Here is a 20,785-nt window from a genome sequence, read left to right on the forward strand (position 1 = left end):
ACCACTCTAAAAGAGTATAAGGATTTGCTAGCCAAGGAGCAACTAGAGAAAGAAAAGATTCATCGAAGCTTTATGCGTGAGAAGTTCAACCTTGGACGAGCTTGCGAGCAAATCAAGAACTTGAAGAGGGGAATCTATGACCAAGCCTATGTAGAATTGCAAAAAAACTGCGGACATTGGGAGGAGCGTTGCTATGAATTTGAAGTTGCCATTGTTCAAAGGGACGAAATCATCCATAATCTCCAAGTCCTTTACGAAGAATGGAGGGACAAGTACACCAACATGACAGTATTAACCAACTATGCCCTTCAAGACTTTCCCGACAAGTTGAAGGAGGCAGATCTGATCATGTGCCCAGATAATACCCCCAAAGAGGTCTACCACTTCGTCAAGTTCTGCAAAAGAACAATGGCCAAACTCATTACCGACATTGAGGCTCTCCGCAAGTCTCAAGGGGTCACTTTTAGGGTGGATATCTAGTTGGTTTATTTGCTTCCATTACTTGTATTTTGCAACTTCTATGTATTGTTGTCTATTTTCCCTTCAAAGGATGAATGAAAGTTGCGATTTTTCTCTATTGTGTTTTCCTATTTCATGATTGTGAACGAGAATCGTCAAGTAGTTATTGCAATGAATAAACATGAATAACTAAAAAGAGCTTTGCTTTAACAAAAAAATGCATGCATCATATGCATCTTTCGAAACAGAAAAACAAAAAAAAACTCATCCATCCACCCCTTTTTTTCCTTCCAGAACCACTCTCCAAAGCTGACTTTTCGGTACGATACACGAGGACGTCGACAAGCTATCATGGAGCAACTTAAAGAGAACCAAGTTGTCCTTCAGGAAGAAGTATCCCAAATGCGGTCCCAAATGCGGCAATTGATGGAGACTATTCAAGCAGTCGCAAGAGGCTAGGAGGTTATGGCAAAAATGCAAGAAGAAATGAATCAACGTGCCAGTACTACTAATCCTCCTACCCCTCAAACGGTCAAGAATCCGACTCCAGTTCCTCAAGTTGATCCTCCAATTAAAATTAATGCACCCGGCGGTGTTCCAAACGACAATCCTCGTCCTCATGCTCTTGAGACAGACAACCAACTTGATACATTCTTCAGCCCAAGGGACGCTTCTCATGATGACGCCTTCGATTCCGCAACCAACAAGGTGGAGAGGAAGGTAAAGGCTATCGAGGAAAAGCTCAAGGCAATGGGGAGCACTGACATTTTAGGCCTCGATGCGGCAGAAATGTGCTTAGTACCTGGGGTCATCATTCCGGCCAAGTTCAAAGTTCCGGACTTTGAAAAATATAAGGGAAATAGCGACCCTAGGACACACATTAGGGCATACTGCCGAAAGATGGCTGCCTATTCCAGCGATGATCAACTTCTAATGCATTTTTTCCAGGATTCCCTCAGTGGGGCATCTTTGGATTGGTACATGCAACTCGAGGGCAACCATATTCACACCTGAAGGGAAATGGCTGAGGCATTCCTCAAGCACTATCAGTACAACACTGATATGGCACCTAATCGCACGCAGTTGCAAAATTTGACTCAGAGGTCTGAGGAGTCCTTCAAAGAGTATGCCCAGCGGTGGAGGGAATTAGCTGCTAGGGTACAACCCCCATTGCTAGAAAGAGAACTGGTAGACATGTTTATGGGAAACTTGCAAGGTCCATACCTTGATAGAATGGTAGGGAGCACCTCTTCAGGCTTTTCTGACCTGGTCTTAGCCGGTGAAAGGATATAAAATATGATTAAAATGGGAAAGATCCAGAACTCTGCCAGTACTTCTAGTGCATCGAAGAAACCTTTTGTTCCCTATGGTAAAAAACAAGAAGGCGAGACCAATGCTGCCTCCATCATTCGAACAAGAAATCCCACTTATCCACAAGTAGCTGCCATAGCTCTCGTCCAACCAAGTCAACAACAACCATTTGCAATTATTGTTCAAACTCAACAACAACAACGGTATCAACAACAACCGCAACATCAGCAACCACAATATCAACAACAACAAAGGATGCGAAGGCCCGAGAGAAGATTTAACCCAGTTCCCATGCCTTATAGCCACATTCTACCATATTTATTGAGGGGATCAATTGTGCAACTAAGGGAGTTAGGACCCCCACCAGCGGTTCTTCCTCCCGGTTATGATGCAAATGCCCGTTGTGAATTTCATTCTGGCGCTCCCAGGCATTCAATCGAGAATTGTAAAGCATTAAAGTACAAGGTTCAAGATCTTATTGACTCTAAGGAAATCACGTTCGCCCCCAAGAGGCCGAATGTGAATAATAACCCGATGCCCCCTCACAACAATGCATCGGTGAATATGATGGAAGCTGACAATGGAAGGAGATTGATGTCCTGTGTGGACGAGTTAAAAACACCACTCATCGAGATCAAGAATGCTTTGATGAAGAATAATACCTTTCCCATCTGTGGTAATGATTGTGAACATTGTCTGATTAACTCGCAACAATGTAGAACATTGAAGTCTGTCATACAACAATTAATGAACCAAGGGATCTTGGTGGTAGACTGCCCATCCACAAAGGAAGATGTGTCTACCCTCGAGATACCATACGACGAAGTCCCTCCTCTACAAATTCCATATGAATTCTCTCAGTTAACTCTGTCGACAAATCGTATTACTCCAATCATAATAACAATTCCCACACCATTCCCATATGTTGACACCAAGGCAGTCCCTTGGATGTATGACACCTCAGTCTACATTCATGGTCAGAAGATTCAAGAAGAACCGATAAAGTCTAGTGACCCAATGATCAATATCACCGGCACTAGCGGAGTCACAAGAAGTGGAAGGATATTTGCACTGACACCCACTCCAATTGGAACTATCAATCCTTCAACTTCAGATAAAGGCAAACAAATTGATGGCGCTCAGCAAAGACAAGACCCCGCACCTTCAAGTGAAGTAGACGAGTTCTTACACATCATCAAGAAGAGCGATTATCGAGTAGTTGATCAGCTTAACCAGACACCCTCGAAGATCTCAATGTTGTCTCTATTGATGTGCTCGGAGGCCCATAGGGAGGCTTTGGTAAAGTTTCTGAGGACAGCTCATGTACCACAAGAGATATATGTTTGTCAGTTTGAAGGAGTAGTTAACAATTTCGCTACTAGCTTAAGCTTAGGTTTCAGTGATGAAGAGCTTCCCGCCGAGGGGAGGAATCATAACAAGGCTCTCCATATTTCCATTGAGTGTGTGGACACAGTCCTATCAAGAGTTTTGGTAGACACGGGGTCTTCCCTCAATGTGATGCCTAAGAGCTCCTTTGCTAAACTAACTATTGAAGGACTCATAATGAAGCCGAGTGAGCTTATAGTAAGAGCATTTGATGGGACTAGAAAGACTGTAATCGGTGAGGTGAATTTGCCTATGAAGATTGGTCCCCATATTTTCCTTATCACTTTCTTCATAATGGATATCTATCCAGCCTACAGTTGTCTGCTTGGGAGGCCTTGGATCCATTCGGCTGGTGCAGTCACTTCAACGCTCCACCAAAAATTGAAATTCTTAGCTGATGATAAGCTAGTTGTTGTCGAGGGTGAGGAGGACATTATGGTAAGTCACCTCGCATCTTTCCGATATGTTGAGGGAGAAGGGGAGATAAGGGAAGTCCCATTCCAATCATTTGAAGTTATCAATGTTGAAATGGTTTGCCCAGAAAGGGGTGAATCAAAAGATGCCAAATCTCCCATGGCATCTCTTAAAGACGCCCTGAAAATCATAAAGGATGGACACCCCCAAGGATGGGGAAGATTGCTTGAACACCCTGCCAACAAGGACCGCACCGGTTTGGGATACAACTCCCAGAATTTGAAGAAGCCCGCGCCGATAGCTACAAGGGGATCAGTGCTCCCGCTGTCCGACAACTTCTCAAGTGCTGGTTACCTGGATGACAATCGTATTTGTGCCGTGGAAGAAGAAGAAGAAGAAGAAGATGATGGCTTGATCTTCACAAAGACTGATGGAAATGGTGCTACCAAATGGACCGAGTTTGAAATACCTAAAGTGACCTTGATCAAAATGTAATTCCCAATGTTGTTTTCCTTCCTTTTTATCAAAAGAACCCATGTCAAGCCCAAGGCATGGGGGAATAATTTGTAGGGCCTCATCAAATTTCCTTATTAATCATTAATGAAAAAGGATTCATGTTCGCAGTCAATTTTGAGATCTCTGCCTTTCATTTATTTATTTCACCTTTTTTTTTGTGGCATTTTTCTTTTTTTCTTAAAAAAAATCTTTTCAAATCATCCTTTCTTTCATACCAATAAAAGTGTGAACCTTAAATCATGCAGATCATCCTCGACAACCACCAATGACAATCCTGCTACAATCTCATACGACTTTGACAACCCGATTAATCAAGTTGATGAAGAGTGTGACGAAGAGGCCGAACTCCCAGAAGAATTGGCAAGGCTGCTCAAGCAAGAGGAAAAAGTCATCCAGTCGCACGAAGAATCAGTGGAAGTGATTAACCTTGGGACAAATGAGGAAGCGAAAGAAGTCTGGGTCGGCTCCGCTCTACAAGACGAGGTGAAGACAAAATTGATTGAGCTCTTGAAGGAATACAAAGATGTGTTTGCATGGTCATACCAAGATATGCCCGGCCTTGATACTGACATTATGGTCCATCATCTACCCCTTAAAGAAGAATGCCCTCCAGTAAAGCAAAAACTACGAAGAACCCGTCCCGACATGGCTATGAAAATCAAGGAGGAGGTACAAAAGCAGCTCAACACCGGCTTCCTAGCGGTCTCCAATTATCCTCAATGGATAGCTAACATTGTGCATGTACCTAAGAAGGATGGCAAAGTAAGTATGTGCATAGATTACAGAAATCTAAATAGAGCAAGTCCCAAAGATGACTTTCCACTGCCACACATTGACGTGCTAGTAGATAATACCGCTCAGTTCTCTGTTTTCTCTTTTATGGATGGTTTCTCCGGTTATAACCAGATCCGCATGGCTCAAGAAGATATGGAGAAAACCATTTTCATAACACCATGGGGCACCTTTTGCTACAAGGTGATGCCTTTTGGAATGAAGAACGCCGGCGCCACATACCAACGAGCCATGATCACTCTCTTTCATGATATGATCCATAAAGAGATTGAGGTCTACGTCGACGACATGATAGCTAAGTCTCAAACCGAAGAAGAACACCTTATCAATCTAGAAAAGTTGTTTGAGAGGCTGAGGAAGTTCAAATTGAGGCTTAATCCCAACAAATGCACATTTGGGGTAAGATCCGGCAAATTGTTAGGTTTTATCGTCAGTCAACGTGGCATCGAAGTAGATCCCGAGAAAGTAAAAGCCATGCAAGCTATGCCTGCACCCAAAACCGAGAAGGAAGTCCGAGGATTCCTAGGTAGATTGAACTACATTGCTAGGTTCATATCTCACCTCACTGCCACCTGTGACACAATCTTCAAACTTCTTCGAAAGGATCAAGCCATCATTTGGAACGATGACTGCCAAGGTGCATTTGAGAAAATAAAGGAATATTTGCAAGAGCCTCCTGTGTTGATGCCTCCTGTACCTGGTAGACCATTAATCATGTATCTCACCGTTCTTGAAGGATCAATGGGTTGTGTCCTCGGCCAACATGACGAGACTGGTAGAAAAGAGCATGCAATATACTATTTGAGCAAGAAGTTCACTGATTGCGAGAGTAGGTATTCGATGCTTGAAAAGACTTGTTGCGCACTAGCATGGGCTGCCAAACGTTTAAGACAATACATGCTCACTCATACGACATTGTTGATCTCTAAGATGGATCATGTCAAATACATCTTCGAGAAGCCGACTCTAACTGGTAGAGTAGCCCGATGGCAAATGGCTCTGACCGAGTACGATATCCAACATGTCACTCAAAAGGCCATCAAAGGGAGTGTATTGTCTGATTATCTTGCACAACAACCCTTGGAGGACTATCAGTCTATGCGTTTCGAATTCCCCGACAAGGATATCATGTTGATTAGGGATTGCAACATCCCCGGTCCCGAGGAAGGACCCGAGCCTGGATCCCGATGGACCATGGTTTTTGATGGAGCTTCTAACGCTCATGGCAATGGCATTAGGGAAGTAATCACTTCTCCAACTAATTTCCACCTCCCCTTCACCGCCCGATTATGTTTTGAGTGTACAAACAATATGGCCGAATACGAGGCTTGTATCTTTGGTATTGAAGCTGCTATCGATCTTAGAATCAAAATCCTGGAAGTTTATGGGGACTCAGCCTTGGTAATCAGCCAAGTCAAAGGAGATTGGGATACTAGAGACCATAAGCTCATTCCTTACAAAGAGCATGTCTTGAAACTAGTCCCCTATTTCGATGAAATTACATTCCACCACATCCCTCGAGAAGAGAATCAGCTAGCTGACGCTTTGGCGACTTTGGCATCCATGTTTAAAGTTAAATGGAAGAACGAAGCGCCATCCTTTCACCTGAACTACTTGGACGAACCTGCTTACTGTCTGGCAGCAGAAGACGAAGCTGACGGTCATCCTTGGTTCCATGACATCATGAAATTCTTAGAGAACCAAGAGTATCCTGCGGACGCATCTATCACCGACAAGAAGTATCTTCGAAAGTTGTCATCCAAATTTTTCTTAAGTGGAGGGGTATTATACAAGAGAAATTATGATTCTGTTTTGCTTAGATGTGTGAACAAGCAAGAAGCAAACCAGATTATAATGGAAATTCATGAAGGATCCTTTGGGACGCATGCTAGTGGGAGTACTATGGTGAAGAAAATCTTAAGGGTCGGATATTACTGGATGACTATGGAGATTGAGTGTCATCGCCACGTCCAAACCTGCCACAAGTGCCAGATCTATGTTGATAAGATCCATGTGTCGCCAACGCCTCTCAACGTCCTAACATCACCTTGGCCTTTCGCCATGTGGGGCATTGACGTGATCGGACGCATAGAGCCAACTGCCTCGAACGGACACCGCTTCATCCTTGTAGCCATTGACTATTTCACAAAGTGGGTAGAAGCAGCCTCATACGCCAACGTTACCAGACAAGTGGTGGCCCGATTCCTCAGGAAAGAAATCATCTGCCGTTATGGGGTCCGCAACAAGATCATTACTGATAATGGATCTAACCTCAATAATAAAATGATGAAAGAGCTATGCCAAAATTTCAAGATCGACCACCACAACTCATCGCCTTATAGGCCTAAGATGAATGGCGTTGTTGAGGCAGCTAACAAAAATATCAAAAAGATCGTGCAAAAGATGGTGGAAACCTACAAAGATTGGCACGAAATGCTCCCATTCGCATTACACGGCTATTGTACTTCCGTACGCACTTCCACTGGGGCAACTCCCTTCTCCCTTGTGTACGGCATGGATGCGGTCTTACCAGTCGAAGTAGAGATTCCTTCCTTAAGGATTTTGACAGATGTTAAGCTTGATGAGTCTGAGTGGGTACAAGCTCGATTTGATCAACTAAACCTCATTGATGAGAAGCGCTTAGCAGCCATCTGCCATGGCCAACTTTATCAAAAGCGCATCAAGAGGGCACATGACAAAAAGGTTTTCCCCTGCAGCCTAAAAGCTGGAGACCTCGTATTGAAGAAGATTCTTCCAATCCATACTGACCCAAGGGGAAAATGGACGCCAAACTATGAAGGTCCGTATGTTGTAAGAAAGGTCTTCTCCGGAGGAGCCTTGATCCTCCCAACTATGGATGGTGAAGATCTTCCATCCCCGGTGAATGCGGATGCAGTAAAAAAATACTATGCTTAAAAAAATAAAATATATAGCCCGATATGTTGAAAACCCGAAATGGCAACTTATGCAAAAATGGGTATCCCGGTAGACTGAAAACCCGAAAGGGCGGTCTAGGCAAAAATTAGGGATTTAATAAGAGCAAGAGGCTGCATCCCGTAAGGAATTCTTCTTCATTCCTTGGCAGGTCAATTATGTGGGTCCCAAGCAAGCCAATCCTATCACCCTCCTTCAAAAAAGCAAGATCAAAGGACGACCAAAGGCATGAAGACTATAGCAGAGTTAGAATCTGGTGGAAACTCGAGATGTTTCATTGCCATTATAATTATCATTTTCTTTTCGCAATCACCTCTTTTAGGAATTGCTTTCCTTTGTACAAAATTCCCTACTTGTGGAATCACTTGTCAATAAAAATCAAGTTCCCTCACATATGTTCCATATTTTTACTTTTCCTGCTTTGTCTGCGAAATATGACCTTTCTCTAAATAAGATTACATGGGAAATTTTCGATTAAAAGACCTTTTTTTTCAACAAAAAAAAACTATAAGGAAGACAATATCGAATTATATTCTTTCTAGAATTTTGCTAAAGGTAGTCAAAACACATTTCCAACTCAAGAGTGCCACATAGTTCTTTGGACTAAGCCGATCATTTCTCCCCCCAATGGGAATTCCAAAATATTACATTCAGCGCCTGCTTGGACGTCGAACTTCAATTTCTCAAGTATCGGAAAGTCAGTACGATTCACCCAATCACCCTTTTTAAGCCCAATCACCATTGGCATTCCCTAAACACACTCCTCCGCAAACCCCAAACATGCTTGGCATAACTTGCAGACCATGCATTTCATAAATTCCCCTTGAAAGCCCAAACATGCATTGGAATACATAACATCACATCATGAGTATCTCCTTAACTTACTCAAATTAACTCGTCAGAGTTCGGAATTTCCCAACCGTTGTTAGGAATTTTCCCCAATAAACTTTTTTTCATCAACCCTCTGATGACGACATTTTACAACAGTTTCTTTCCGTCAACCCTTTGACGAAGACAAATTACCCTTCCGTCAACCCTTTGACGATGACAAACTCTTTTCCGTCAACCCTTTGACGAAGACAAATTACCCTTCCGTCAACCCTTTGACGAAGACAAATTACCCTTCCGTCAACCCTTTGACGATGACAAACTCTTTTCTGTTAACCCTTTGACAAAGACAAATTACCCTTCCGTCAACCCTTGGACGATGACAAACTCTTTTCCATCAACCCTTTGACGAAGACAAATTACTCTTTTCCGTCAACCCTTTGACGAAGACAAATTACCCTTCCGTCAACCCTTGGACGATGACAAACTCTTTTCCGTCAACCCTTTGACGAAGACAAATTACTCTTTTCCGTCAACCCTTTGACGAAGAAAAATTACCTTTCCGTCAACCCTTTGACGAAGAGGAATTACCTTTCCGTCAACCCTTTGACGATGACAAAATTTTTCCATCAGCCCTCTGATGACGACATTTTACAACAGTTACCTTTCCGTCAACCCTTTGACGAAGACAAGTTACCTTTCCGTCAACCCTTTGACGAAGACAAATTACCTTTTCATCAACCCTTTAATGATGACACCCTTTTCCATCAACCATTTGATGATGATCCCTCATTGGAAACAAAAATCCCTATAAAAATCCAAATACCCAATTGCAGTCCCACATGCATTGCATGCATCACTTCATGCATGATTTTTCCCTCCGAAACGAAAAGTTCCACTAAAGCCCAATCATATTTGGCGCAATCTATAGGCCGTGCATTTGCATACCCCAGCAGCCCGAGCATACTTCGGTATTCTGCATACACCATAACATACATTGCATATCATACACATCATGACATAACCATCATACATCTGACCCATGTCCTCCCCACATGATACCATAAACTATCCTCAACAGATGATTTCATATCAAATTTATTTTCCACCACATGAACAATCTTCACAAATACCCATAACTTCATATCACATTCATTTCATTCCCAGCAGGTGGAATTCTGGATATTTTTATTTATTTAATCTTCTCTTACCTTGGATGTGTGGAAGCCGTTGCTATCTAAACATTCAGGTTCGAGAAGATTAAATAGGGGTAGCTGTCATACCCCGAAATTCACCCTACTCCGATACAACTTTCATCTGATCCATGGCCCTACTGCACATGCATGCTTTCATTATCTCCTCATCATAATTATATTAACTTTCATAACCAAATACATATTCATGGGATAAAGGCATGATTTAAAAATAAAAAAAAATAAAAAAAGGGGGGAAACCGGATTTTGCCTTGCACACTCCAAAAAAAAAGAGCCTTTTTTGCACAAAGGGTATTTGGTTCCCCCCATTTTCCCACTAACTTTCCCTATAAATAGATGCACCATTCCCCTTCACTTTTCATGCTTTCTAGCCCCCAAAAATGATGAAAAAATATCATTCAACCCCTCTTCTCCAAACCTAAATCAAAACCCAAAAAAAACCTTTCCCTCCCAAAAGTCACCACCACCAACTTTTTTTCATTTCACATTTTTTTCCTCAAAATTTCTCACTCTCTAACACTCATAACCCAACTCATTTACTAAGCTTTCACCATAAATATTTTCATCCCAAACCCCCCACTTCACATTCAAGCTCAACACCATTTCTACCTAGCTTTTTTTTCACATTTTTGTGGGTAATAATTTTAACTTAAACTCTTTAAATTTTTGTTTCTTTTTTTTATTAAAAATGGTTGCTTGTTCTTGGTTGGTCTTTTGAGATTGTTTATATTCAAACTTGCAAAAAAAAATGATTGACTTTGGTTTACTCACCTTTTTTAAAGATTTTTTTACTATCTTTTTTCACCTTTTTGTGGTTGCTTTGTGTGTGTTATTTTTTTCTTTTATTATGAACTCATTGTTGTATTTGTTTGGTTGATGAGGTCTATTAGATCATGACCATGGTTGTTTAGAGTTGATTAAATCTTCAATGTTTCAAACCTATCTATGGTTGATCAATAGATCATTCATGATACTTTGAGGCATTGATAGATTGCCTCTATTTTAACCATATTTGGGTCATTTGATGCATAGATGAAACCAAGTCTTTACATTAACTTGTTAATCCATTTGCTTATTGTTACTAGCTACTAATTACTAACTCCTAATATTTATATTATTGCAATTTATTTTATTGTTCATTTTATTTCATTTACTTTATGTTTATATTCACTAACTACTAACTTCTAACATTTATATTATTGCACTTTATTTTTTTATTTATTTTTTTCTTTTGATCACTTTACTTCAAGTATTTTATGTTTATGTTTATTATTATCTAACTATGTCATTTACATTAGGCTAACTTATTTACTACCTCATTATCTTGTTAAATAAAAGAGGAATAAAAATAAAAGAAAGAGAACAAATCACTTTTTTTATTTATTTTTTAATACTAATAGATGGACTTAAGGTTGCATAACTTTCTTTGTTACAAATCTATTGTTAGTTGATTTTTTAATCATCTTCAATACTTTGCATCAATGATAAGCTATCCCTTAATGTGTCATATTTTAAGTCTTTTTAGCCTAAGAAAATAGTCTTAAAAAATATTCATTTTTGTACATATTACTAACCACTAATTTCCTTCATTAATTATGTTTGTCATTAACCTTTGTTATTGTGATTTTGGTATTATTGACTTATATTTGTTTTATATCATTTATATTCACTAACCATTATTATTGTGATATTGTTTCTTTTTCTTGTAATTTACTTTTATGTCATTACATTAAAGTACTCATCATCATCATCATTGTACAAATTCATCATGCATGTTTATTTACTTGTTATTTATTTTATTATCATCAAACATTAAAAACAACAAAAACATGATAAAATGATAAGACAAAAATATTCATTCCACTCTTAATCAACTTGGACCTAGAGGATTTCATTTTAGGACCCTTGCTTGGAGGCCTTTCCCTTATCTTTGTGATACTTTATAAATGTTGGATTTTATTTGTAACTTACATTCATGTTGTAAGAATGGCATCATGGCACCATCTTAGGGGAACATGTTTGTAAGACCATTATCTTTTGTTTAGCTTAGGTCACTTTTGCACACAAAAGGCTTTCTCTTGGGCTACCTTACAATGAGACTTTTTAATTTCTTGTTGGTTACTTTGCATTCATGTTGCATAAGCCAAATTTCATAATCAAAATAAAATAAACCCTTGATTCAACGTCAAGTGGCATTTTCTTAGCCAAATTCAAAAATACTTAATAATTACGATTATTATTGTGCGCCATAAGCCTTAAGTGGTGGAGAATGAGTGAGAACGGAGCATTCCTACCCTTACTCTGATTATTTTGGACGCAAGACGCTTGACTTGTTGTCTAGAATAATCACCTCCGCCCATAGACTTTAGTACAATATAATCACAAACATTCTTTCATAAAACCCTTATTCAAGGTAAAAACAATACAACTCATCAAACTCTTTTTTGTGCCTTAGGGCATCATCCCGAAAACCCTTTTTTCACAGGTAAAATCAACCAACACACAAATATTTTCTACTCCGAACTACGGAGCTCTGATTCCTCATCCCCGAATGAGTGCTACGTAGGCACAAGGGCCACAATCCTTGGTGAGCACTATAATAACAAAAACACCCCCTTCTTTCCACACATTCTTTTGAAAATAAAACAATAATAGATAAATCCCATGTATGTAAAACAACCCAAATGGTTTCCATGGAGTACCATGGACGTAAGGGGTGCTAATACCTTCCCCTTACGTAACCGACTTCCGAACCCAAATCTCGGTTGCGAGACCGATTCCTTATTCTCCTTTTAGCGCTTCCCGTGCGCGTCTCTTTTCCGAGGGTTTTATCGACTATTTCCCCTCTCCTCTCCGATAGAGGTAAACTAAATAAAATTCGGTGGCGACTCTTCTGACTTTGCCTCTCTTTGGCATCTCTTTAGTCCCGGTTTCGTTATCGTGAAATCCCGATAGCGACAGTACCCATCAACTGTCTTTATGGTCATCCAGTTACGAACAATTTTTGACCAGCAATAAGGCACTCGACTCTACATCTAGGGTCCATAGTGGTTTCAGGTCAAAGGGTGGTATACACCATTATCACCATGAAAATAACTTATGACACTTTGCATAACATTCTATATAGTATTCTCATAGCGGGTCAATCCAGTATAAATATTACTCTTAATATTCATACCTATGTTTAAGACTTGATAACTCCTTATCCATGATCCATGAGATGTGATCATCAGTCTATATACATAATAGTCTTAATACTTTAATGTTATCCCACTTCACAATAAAGCTCGACTATGGATACTTTAAGAATAATATCCTTATGTTTAATGTGATCTCATGATTAAGTCACACTTGATACATTAAACGGACTAGCTATTCTAGGGACTTTATTAAACAAACATAATAAAGAAAAAGCCTTACATTATTAATAAATAATTCGACACAAGTACCAAAAGTAATGGCCTCTAGGGCTTACACCAACAATCTCCCACTAGCACTAGAGCCAATCAGGCATACCCCTAATACCCATAGATCTAGTATGGCCATCATGCTTCTGTTACGCAAGAGGCTTTGTCAGTAGGTCAGCAATATTGTCAAGTGTAGGTACTCTGTGTAACACCTCAAAATTTGCCCTCCTCTCTTGGGACTAGCATTATCATATTTGCATTTCATTTTAGGTCATTAGGCATCTCATATTGCATATCATGTGGTTACATTGCGCAGGCTATCCTCCCAAGTCTTGATCAGAAGATGAGGAAGTCAAAGTGCAAGCCTAGGGTTTTATTGATTGATCAGGGCCATCTGAGGATTGGGCTGTGAATTAGGGTTTCATGATCCTCAAGGGTATTGGTCTTCATCTTGATTGAAGTGATACATCATCATCATCATGGTTGGATGTCATCAGAAGATTGAAGCTTATTCCTTGAGATTAGGGTTTTGACCACTGGTCAACCCTAATCAGTTGTATTGGGCCAAGCAGGGCTGGATCAGGAGATGAGGTTTATGAAGGATATGGGGTTCATTATTTGATTATATTGAGCTAATTGAGGCTAGGGTTTCACCCTTGAGCCATTTCAGTTGAAGATTGGGGCTCAGTTTGATCTATGCATTGCCAGATTCATCTATCAGATGAAAAGTCAACTGTGGTCAACTGTACATGATCTGATGGATGTGGAGGTGGAAATGAGTTAGACACACTTCATTCATGTTGGAACAAGTGTTATATGACATCTCAAAGCTTAAGAATGAAGAAAATCAAGTCAGGACAAAAACTGCCAAAAATAGCAGGTGACTGGTAACTGAAGTTTCCAAAAATGGAAAGTTTTTGACCTCAAAAACAGATATCCAAGGAAGCTTCAAATGAAAAATTGTTCAACATGACAGATGTAGATCTTGTTCTCACCTTTCCAAAAAGTCCAAGAACTTGAAAATCCAATGTACGGTTTGCAAGATATGGCTCAGTGAATTTCAGAAAAGACCCGTAATCAGGAGGTCATAACTACCACATACTTTGTCCAAATTGCAAGTTCTTTATATGCACAAACTCCCTTTGACATGTACTTTGAGAGTGCATCATTGGATTTTCCCAAAAATGGCCCAGGCAAAAAGTCACTTTTCAACTGGACAGCTGAATTGGACCAGGGGCAAAATTGTCCAAATGTCAAAATATTGGGAATTTTTGAATGGGACTTTTTCCAACACCTCAGGAATGGCATTTTAAGTGTGTTTGAATATTCATTTCATGGTTAATGCACATGGTTTGAGTTTTGTCTCGAAAAATGGGAATGACAAAAATGGACATTTTGCAAATACATGGTGAGTTTGAGAAATACATGACCAATTGCAATGGGAATTGTTTCTACACTTCACATATGGTGTTTTGGACATGTTGGAACCAATTGTGAGCTGGCATGTGCTGTCATTGTGTATTGACCAATTTGCCCTCATTTGCAAAAATTACATTTCACTTAACACTCCAAATTGTTAATTAAGTGGATTAGTGATGGATTAAGTGGATGTATATATTCATAATCATGGCCTAATCATAACAGAATATCACAATTACCAAGAACAGATCTAGAAACCTCTCATTCTCTCCATTTTGCTCAAGAACACAACAACCTTCAATCTCAAGTTTCTCCTTCATTCCTTCACCAATCCACACGATTTTGGTTGCGTTGGATTCACATCATCATTGCCTAGAACTGTTTGTAGCATTTGGAGGAGGAATTGCTTTGAATCGTGACTGTTGCTAATGCCTTCATCCATGGTGATTTCGGATTGCGAGCTGTAGGAGCGAAATTGAAGGAACCTGAGCATCACATCACCTTGCCTGGAGCTTGTGCTGCTGCTGTTTGAGGAAAAGGCGCGCTAAGAACACCGATTCGATCACTGCAATTCCAGGTTTGAAGAAAATTCGAACCTCATGAAATGCTTCGAGTTTATATGTGTTTTAAAGTGCGTTTGATGTAGATTACAATGATGTAATTAGAATTGTGAATGCTTGCTTGTATCATGAGAAATCGCGATTTGAAGATAAGAACATAAACCCTAAGTGAGTCGATTCGAGAGATTGAGGAACTTTTAGGTCATGATAGTATGATATTTGTGATCCTCTTGTTGAGACGGTTACAACGAGTATGGCCGCGTCCATTTCTGTTAACATTTGATGTTCATGTGATTTTCGAAATTCTGGAAAATGTGTGAGGAAGACGATGGAAAAGTTGAGTTTGATCCAAAATCCAGTTTGAAATTTCGAATTTAGTGTTTCCCGCCGGCGCTTCTTTTAATTACCATTATGCCACTGAAATTTTTAATTAATTTCTAAAAAATGTTTAACACTTTAAAAAATTTCATGAAAAATAGTAAAAAAAATCAGAAAAATATGAAAAAAATTGTGTTGACTTTGTCTTTGAGTGTAGGATTTTTTTGACCTATTGGTCAAAGTTGTGCTTGGTAGGATTTTCAATTGACCTAGGGTTTTCCATTGTATGTCCATTTTTGACACATGTTTGTAATTTGATCATGAAATACTCATATCATAAAATAAATGGCTGAAAATTTTTGTGGTGGTTCTTGACTCATTGAGGATTATTTATATGTAAATTTCATGAATTTTTGATACCTGGTTAGAGAGCAGCAAATTCTGGAACTTAGGTGTGACAATTTGTGTCACACCTCTTGATGTCAACTTGTTGAATTTAATTGGATGACCTATGCATGTTGGAATTGGCTGAAATTTTGCATGATGACTTGTTGACATGTTAGGATGCTTGATGAATTTTTGTAGGATTTTTCACTGTATTTTCAATTTAATCTTGATTTTTCATTTCTGGTTGTTGAAATTGCAAGCTCATGTGATACATGTTGGTAGATTGATGGGGAAATCCTCATATTGTATTGTATGGCCATGAAATTTGATATGCATGAAATAGACACATGATAGGACCTCCCTGTTTCGGTCTCATCCATTTCTTTTTAGTTTTCAATGAGATATTAATTTTTGAAGTAGATGTATGCATTGATGGTGTGAATTGAAGCATGTAATTGTGTCTGTTTTTGATGATTTTCATTGACATGGTTCCATTTGCCCAATTAAGCTCAAATTTGACATGGTAGACCTTGATTGACCCCTGTTTAGGTGTATTTAATTTGAGAATTTTTGGATTTATTTTGATAGGGATTTGAATGCAATACTTCTGTTTGTATGCTTGGTGGTTCATTTGACCTCATATGGATTGTTTTGTGTATGAATTGAACATGATGGATGATATAAACATGAGACCAATGATGTTTGATCTTGTTTGATGTTAATTTGAGATTGGATGATGAATACCTTGCTGTTTTGAGTTTTTCTTGCTTTTGGACCCTAGGCTTGGCCTAGTGGTCTAGTTACTAATATTTGCTTGGTTTTTCAGGATCAAAAGCATAATGTACATGGAGAATGATACAAGTTGATTTTAATTGATGTTGTGGATGTTTGTACACTAATATAACATTGTTTTGTAGGTGTTGGAGCTTGGGCTTAAGCCTTGAGCTTGCTTTGTGTTGTATTGTTTAAACTGTTTGATTGTTTGCTGTACAATTTGTCTGATTGAATACTGACTGAGTTTGATTGTTTCCAGGTACTTTAGTTGCTTAGTTCCTTGTGAACTTTTGCTTTGCTTTGCTTAAGCAACTTGCATTTGAGGTATAACCTTCTTACTTCATGTAGTCTGGAGACCCGGCTGTTACCAGGCCGGGCAAATTGTCTGAAGTCCTCCTTAAGAGGCAATGATTGTGTATGTTTATTTTTTAAGCCCAAGCAGGAAAAGTCCTTCAAGTAAGGCAATTGGTGGAAGGTAGGGACAAGCGGCCTGTCCCCCACTATTCAGTGAGTCTTCTCTTTGCTCCCATTACATGGTTGTAGCATTGAGATCAAAAGCCCAAGATCTGTTGTGTCAGAGTCATCGAGTATAGGAGGGTTCCCCTATTCTGGACCCATGCTCATTTGTCAGCTCTCCCTGGTTAGGGATAAGAGCTGTGAGGTCTGATCCTCACTTCACCCATCATCTGCTTCACCTTAGCCTCGTAATGGCAAGGTTAAGAGCAAACACAGCCTGTACAGACGATTGCTTAGGCAGTCAAACCTGATTGATTGAGCCCCTTGTTTGGCTATAGTGCGTGTTATGTGGATATCTGATTGACATGCTTGTTTGAGATACATGTTCTCATTTGATGATATATGATTGTATGCTTGTGTGCTAGCTTCTTTCCTGGTTAGGTTAGTTTGCTTATGCAAGTAGGATAGAAAACCGAACTTAGGGTTAACGATGCATGACAACATTAGGCTCGAGTCTCAGCTCCCTAGTTGTGTATCTTTCCCCGGTTCCTGGTTAGCAATTCAGTCCCTTTCAGGGGAACTACATCGCCCTGATCCTCGTTCCAGACGAGGTATGTAGGCAGGTGGTCGTGCGAGACCACTCCGGGTGCCTTTTTATTTATTTGTGTGTGTTGTTTGACAAATGCTAGGCTCGAGTCTCCGACTCTTTAGCCAGTTATTGTTTGTTTGTTTGCTTGTTATGTGCTGTTTGTCTTGTTTTGGGTTCGGATGCTGACGTAAGCCCAGAATTGGCTGTCGGGCTCCATGTTTGCCCTTTTGAGTATGTTTTGGGTTCGGATGCTGACGTAAGCCCAGAATTGGCTGTCGGGCTCCATGTTTGCCCTTTTGAGTGCGTTTTGGTTCGGATGCCGACGTAATTCCATCCAGTGGTTGTCGGGCTCCACGTTTGCCACCCTTGCTTGTTTGTATGTTTTGTGTTGTTTGGCGTGCGTAAGCCGAACTACAGTGGCTCTGATTCTTGTTCCAGACAAGATATGTAGGCATAAGGTGCGATACCTTATCGAGCTCGTTCCTCTTAACCCCACCTGCGTTCCCCGTGTGTGTGTGTGATGTTTAGAAACCTTTTCTTTATTCTAGGACGTGGATCCCTAGGAGTACCTAGGACGTGAGGGGTGCTAATACCTTCCCCTTGCGTAACCGACTCCCGAACCTTTTCTCTCTGGTCGCGAGACCATGTCTTTCCAGGTTTCTCTGAGCGTTTCCTTTCCCTATCTTGGGATAAATAACGCGCAGTGGCGGCTCTGTGTGTTTTATTTTTAGGCTCGCCGGTTGATTTTTCGCAGGATGCGACAGCTGGCGACTCCACTGGGGAATACTGATGTAGACCTATGCTGGTCCATCGTCCCTAAGCGAGTCCTTCCTAGCGTTTTAGGATTGGTTTGGGTTGCTTGTTGTGTGTTATTTATTGCATTTATTATTCTAACCAGTGTGTATCTATATTTGCATTAATGTCTGCATGCATCATTACTGTCATGTTGCCATCTTCCTCTGCAGGTGGTTCTGTTACTTTGGGGTGGGTGTTCTGAGTGGGGCTAAAACCCAGGCCCGAGTATACACCTAGGATTAGTGTGGGTCTCACGTTCCTCATTTGCTATTTCAGTATAATGTTGCAACGTGACATACCACAAGCCGGACGAGGTTCAGTCGATAGTGCTTTCCATTGTGGGATACTTCACTTTGGCTTAGTTACTTCTTCTGAGCTATTGACTCTGGTGACCGATCATTCCCGGATCTTTGGTTCAGACGATTTTAAGAGAGCTACAATGGCACACCCGAAAGGGCAAACCCATTGAGTATCTCTGCCCGATTGTCGAGACTATTATCCGCCTTAGGGTGACCTGATTAGAATTTACCTGTGAGGGGAGGGTGATTATTTCAGATGCATAATCAGATGGACTCAGATGGTGACTTTTGGTTCTGTGATTCAGAGACCTATTTATAAGTCGGATTTATGGTCAGTTATTGCTGTGACGCCGGAGGGCTGTCCGTGTTATTTATCAGTGGGGATCCGTTTATTTCAGGATTCCCCGGGCCGAGATATTTATCAGTGGGGATCCGTTTATTTCAGGATTCCCCGGGCCGATTCAGATGATGGTATGTCTGCTCAGAGGTTGATGATGATGATGATGTATCTGTCTTCCGTTTATTTCGGAACCCGTAGGTCAGATTGATGGTTACACATTCCTCAGATGGTTATGATCAGTTCAGAGACCAGATTCAGTGAAGATGATCAGATGGCTTGGAGGATGGCAACGCATTGCATTCATTCATCAGCATCATTGCATTTTGCATTAATTGCATCTAACACATGTTTACCCATATGCAGGGACACTTTTGATCGAGATTCTGGTTGAGAGACTTTCTGCTCAGATATGAGGGCCGGGTTGAAAGACAACGTTGCCTACAGTTTCTTCGATCCAGAGATTGGTGTGCTGAAGGAGTTGATAGCATTGATTACTCCCGACCATGTGGGGCTGTTCAGAGAGTCATACGGCGGTATTCTGAAGACGGTTTTCAGACTCACTGACAGTGATAGGAACGCCATTCACACTCTCCTCCAGTTTTATGATCCGGGGCTGAGGTGCTTTGTATTTCCAGACTATCTGTTGGGGCCTCTGATGGAGGATTATGTTAGTATCCTGGGTATTCAGATCCGAGATCAGATTCCTTTCTGTGCTACTGCGAGAGAGCCTAATGTCCTTGGGATTTCCCGTGCTCTTTATTTGAGTCCGGAAATGGTCAAGGAAGGTTTGAAGGAGAAGGGAAAGTTACCTGGTTTTCACTTGAGTTTCTTGGAGGCCAACGCCAAGGAACATGCTGCTATGGGTAACTGGAAGACGGTTTGTGCTTTGATAGCTGTGAGCATTTATGGGGTTGTTCTGTTTCCTAATCAGAAGAATTTTGTGGACCATAATGCTATCAGATTGTTCATGCAGAGAAACCCTATTCCTACTCTGATTGGAGATGTGTACTACTCAGTGCATAACAGGAATGAGAAGAGGCGTGGTGGTCTGGTCAGATGCTGTTCTCAGTTGCTCTTTAGATGGTTCATGGGATATTTGCCTTCCCGAGGTGCTTTTGTTCAGATTGATTCCAGTGTCAAGTGGTCCTTTAGGTTGATGGGTCTGCGGGCTGATGACATTGCTTGGACGCATAATGGCTTGGCTGGACAGGATTTTATATATAGCTGCGGGAGATTCCCCAATGTGCCTCTCATAGGAATTCAGGGTTGCATCAACTACAACCCGATACTTCTCAGGAGACAGATGGGGTTTGCTGTGGAGGTTCCTCCTCTTGAGCGGGAGATTCAGGAGTCCTTTTACTTCTCAGCTGAGGGCGATCAGGTCAAGCTGGTGCAGGTGTCTGGGGCATGGCGCAACATCCAGAGAAAGGGCAAGGTTCCCTATGGCAAAGTCAATTGCCGGTATTTTCCTCTTTTTGAAGATTGGTTGCGAAAGAGGATTGAGCTCACATTTTTACCATTTCCTGGAGGGGATTCTGTGTGTCTTAGGATCGAGGGTCCAAGTTCTTCCGTCAGCATGGAAGAATT

The 20,785-nt window shown here is 40.7% G+C and overlaps 1 protein-coding gene across 1 annotated transcript in view; it reads left to right on the forward strand.

The window, feature by feature from the left end:
- Positions 1 to 2,061: 2,061 nt before the first annotated feature.
- LOC127131764 (uncharacterized) overlaps positions 2,062 to 20,785 on the forward strand; it is a 52,911-nt gene continuing 34,187 nt past the window's right edge. The window contains exons 1-4 of the mRNA XM_051060678.1: positions 2,062 to 3,163; positions 3,245 to 3,391; positions 3,551 to 4,061; positions 4,332 to 4,848. Coding sequence (XP_050916635.1) covers positions 2,062 to 3,163; positions 3,245 to 3,391; positions 3,551 to 4,061; positions 4,332 to 4,848 — 2,277 coding nt within the window. The remainder of the gene's footprint in view (positions 3,164 to 3,244; positions 3,392 to 3,550; positions 4,062 to 4,331; positions 4,849 to 20,785) is intronic.

Source organism: Lathyrus oleraceus, chromosome 3, assembly GCF_024323335.1.
Source record: "Lathyrus oleraceus cultivar Zhongwan6 chromosome 3, CAAS_Psat_ZW6_1.0, whole genome shotgun sequence".
Lineage (NCBI taxonomy): Eukaryota > Viridiplantae > Streptophyta > Magnoliopsida > Fabales > Fabaceae > Lathyrus > Lathyrus oleraceus.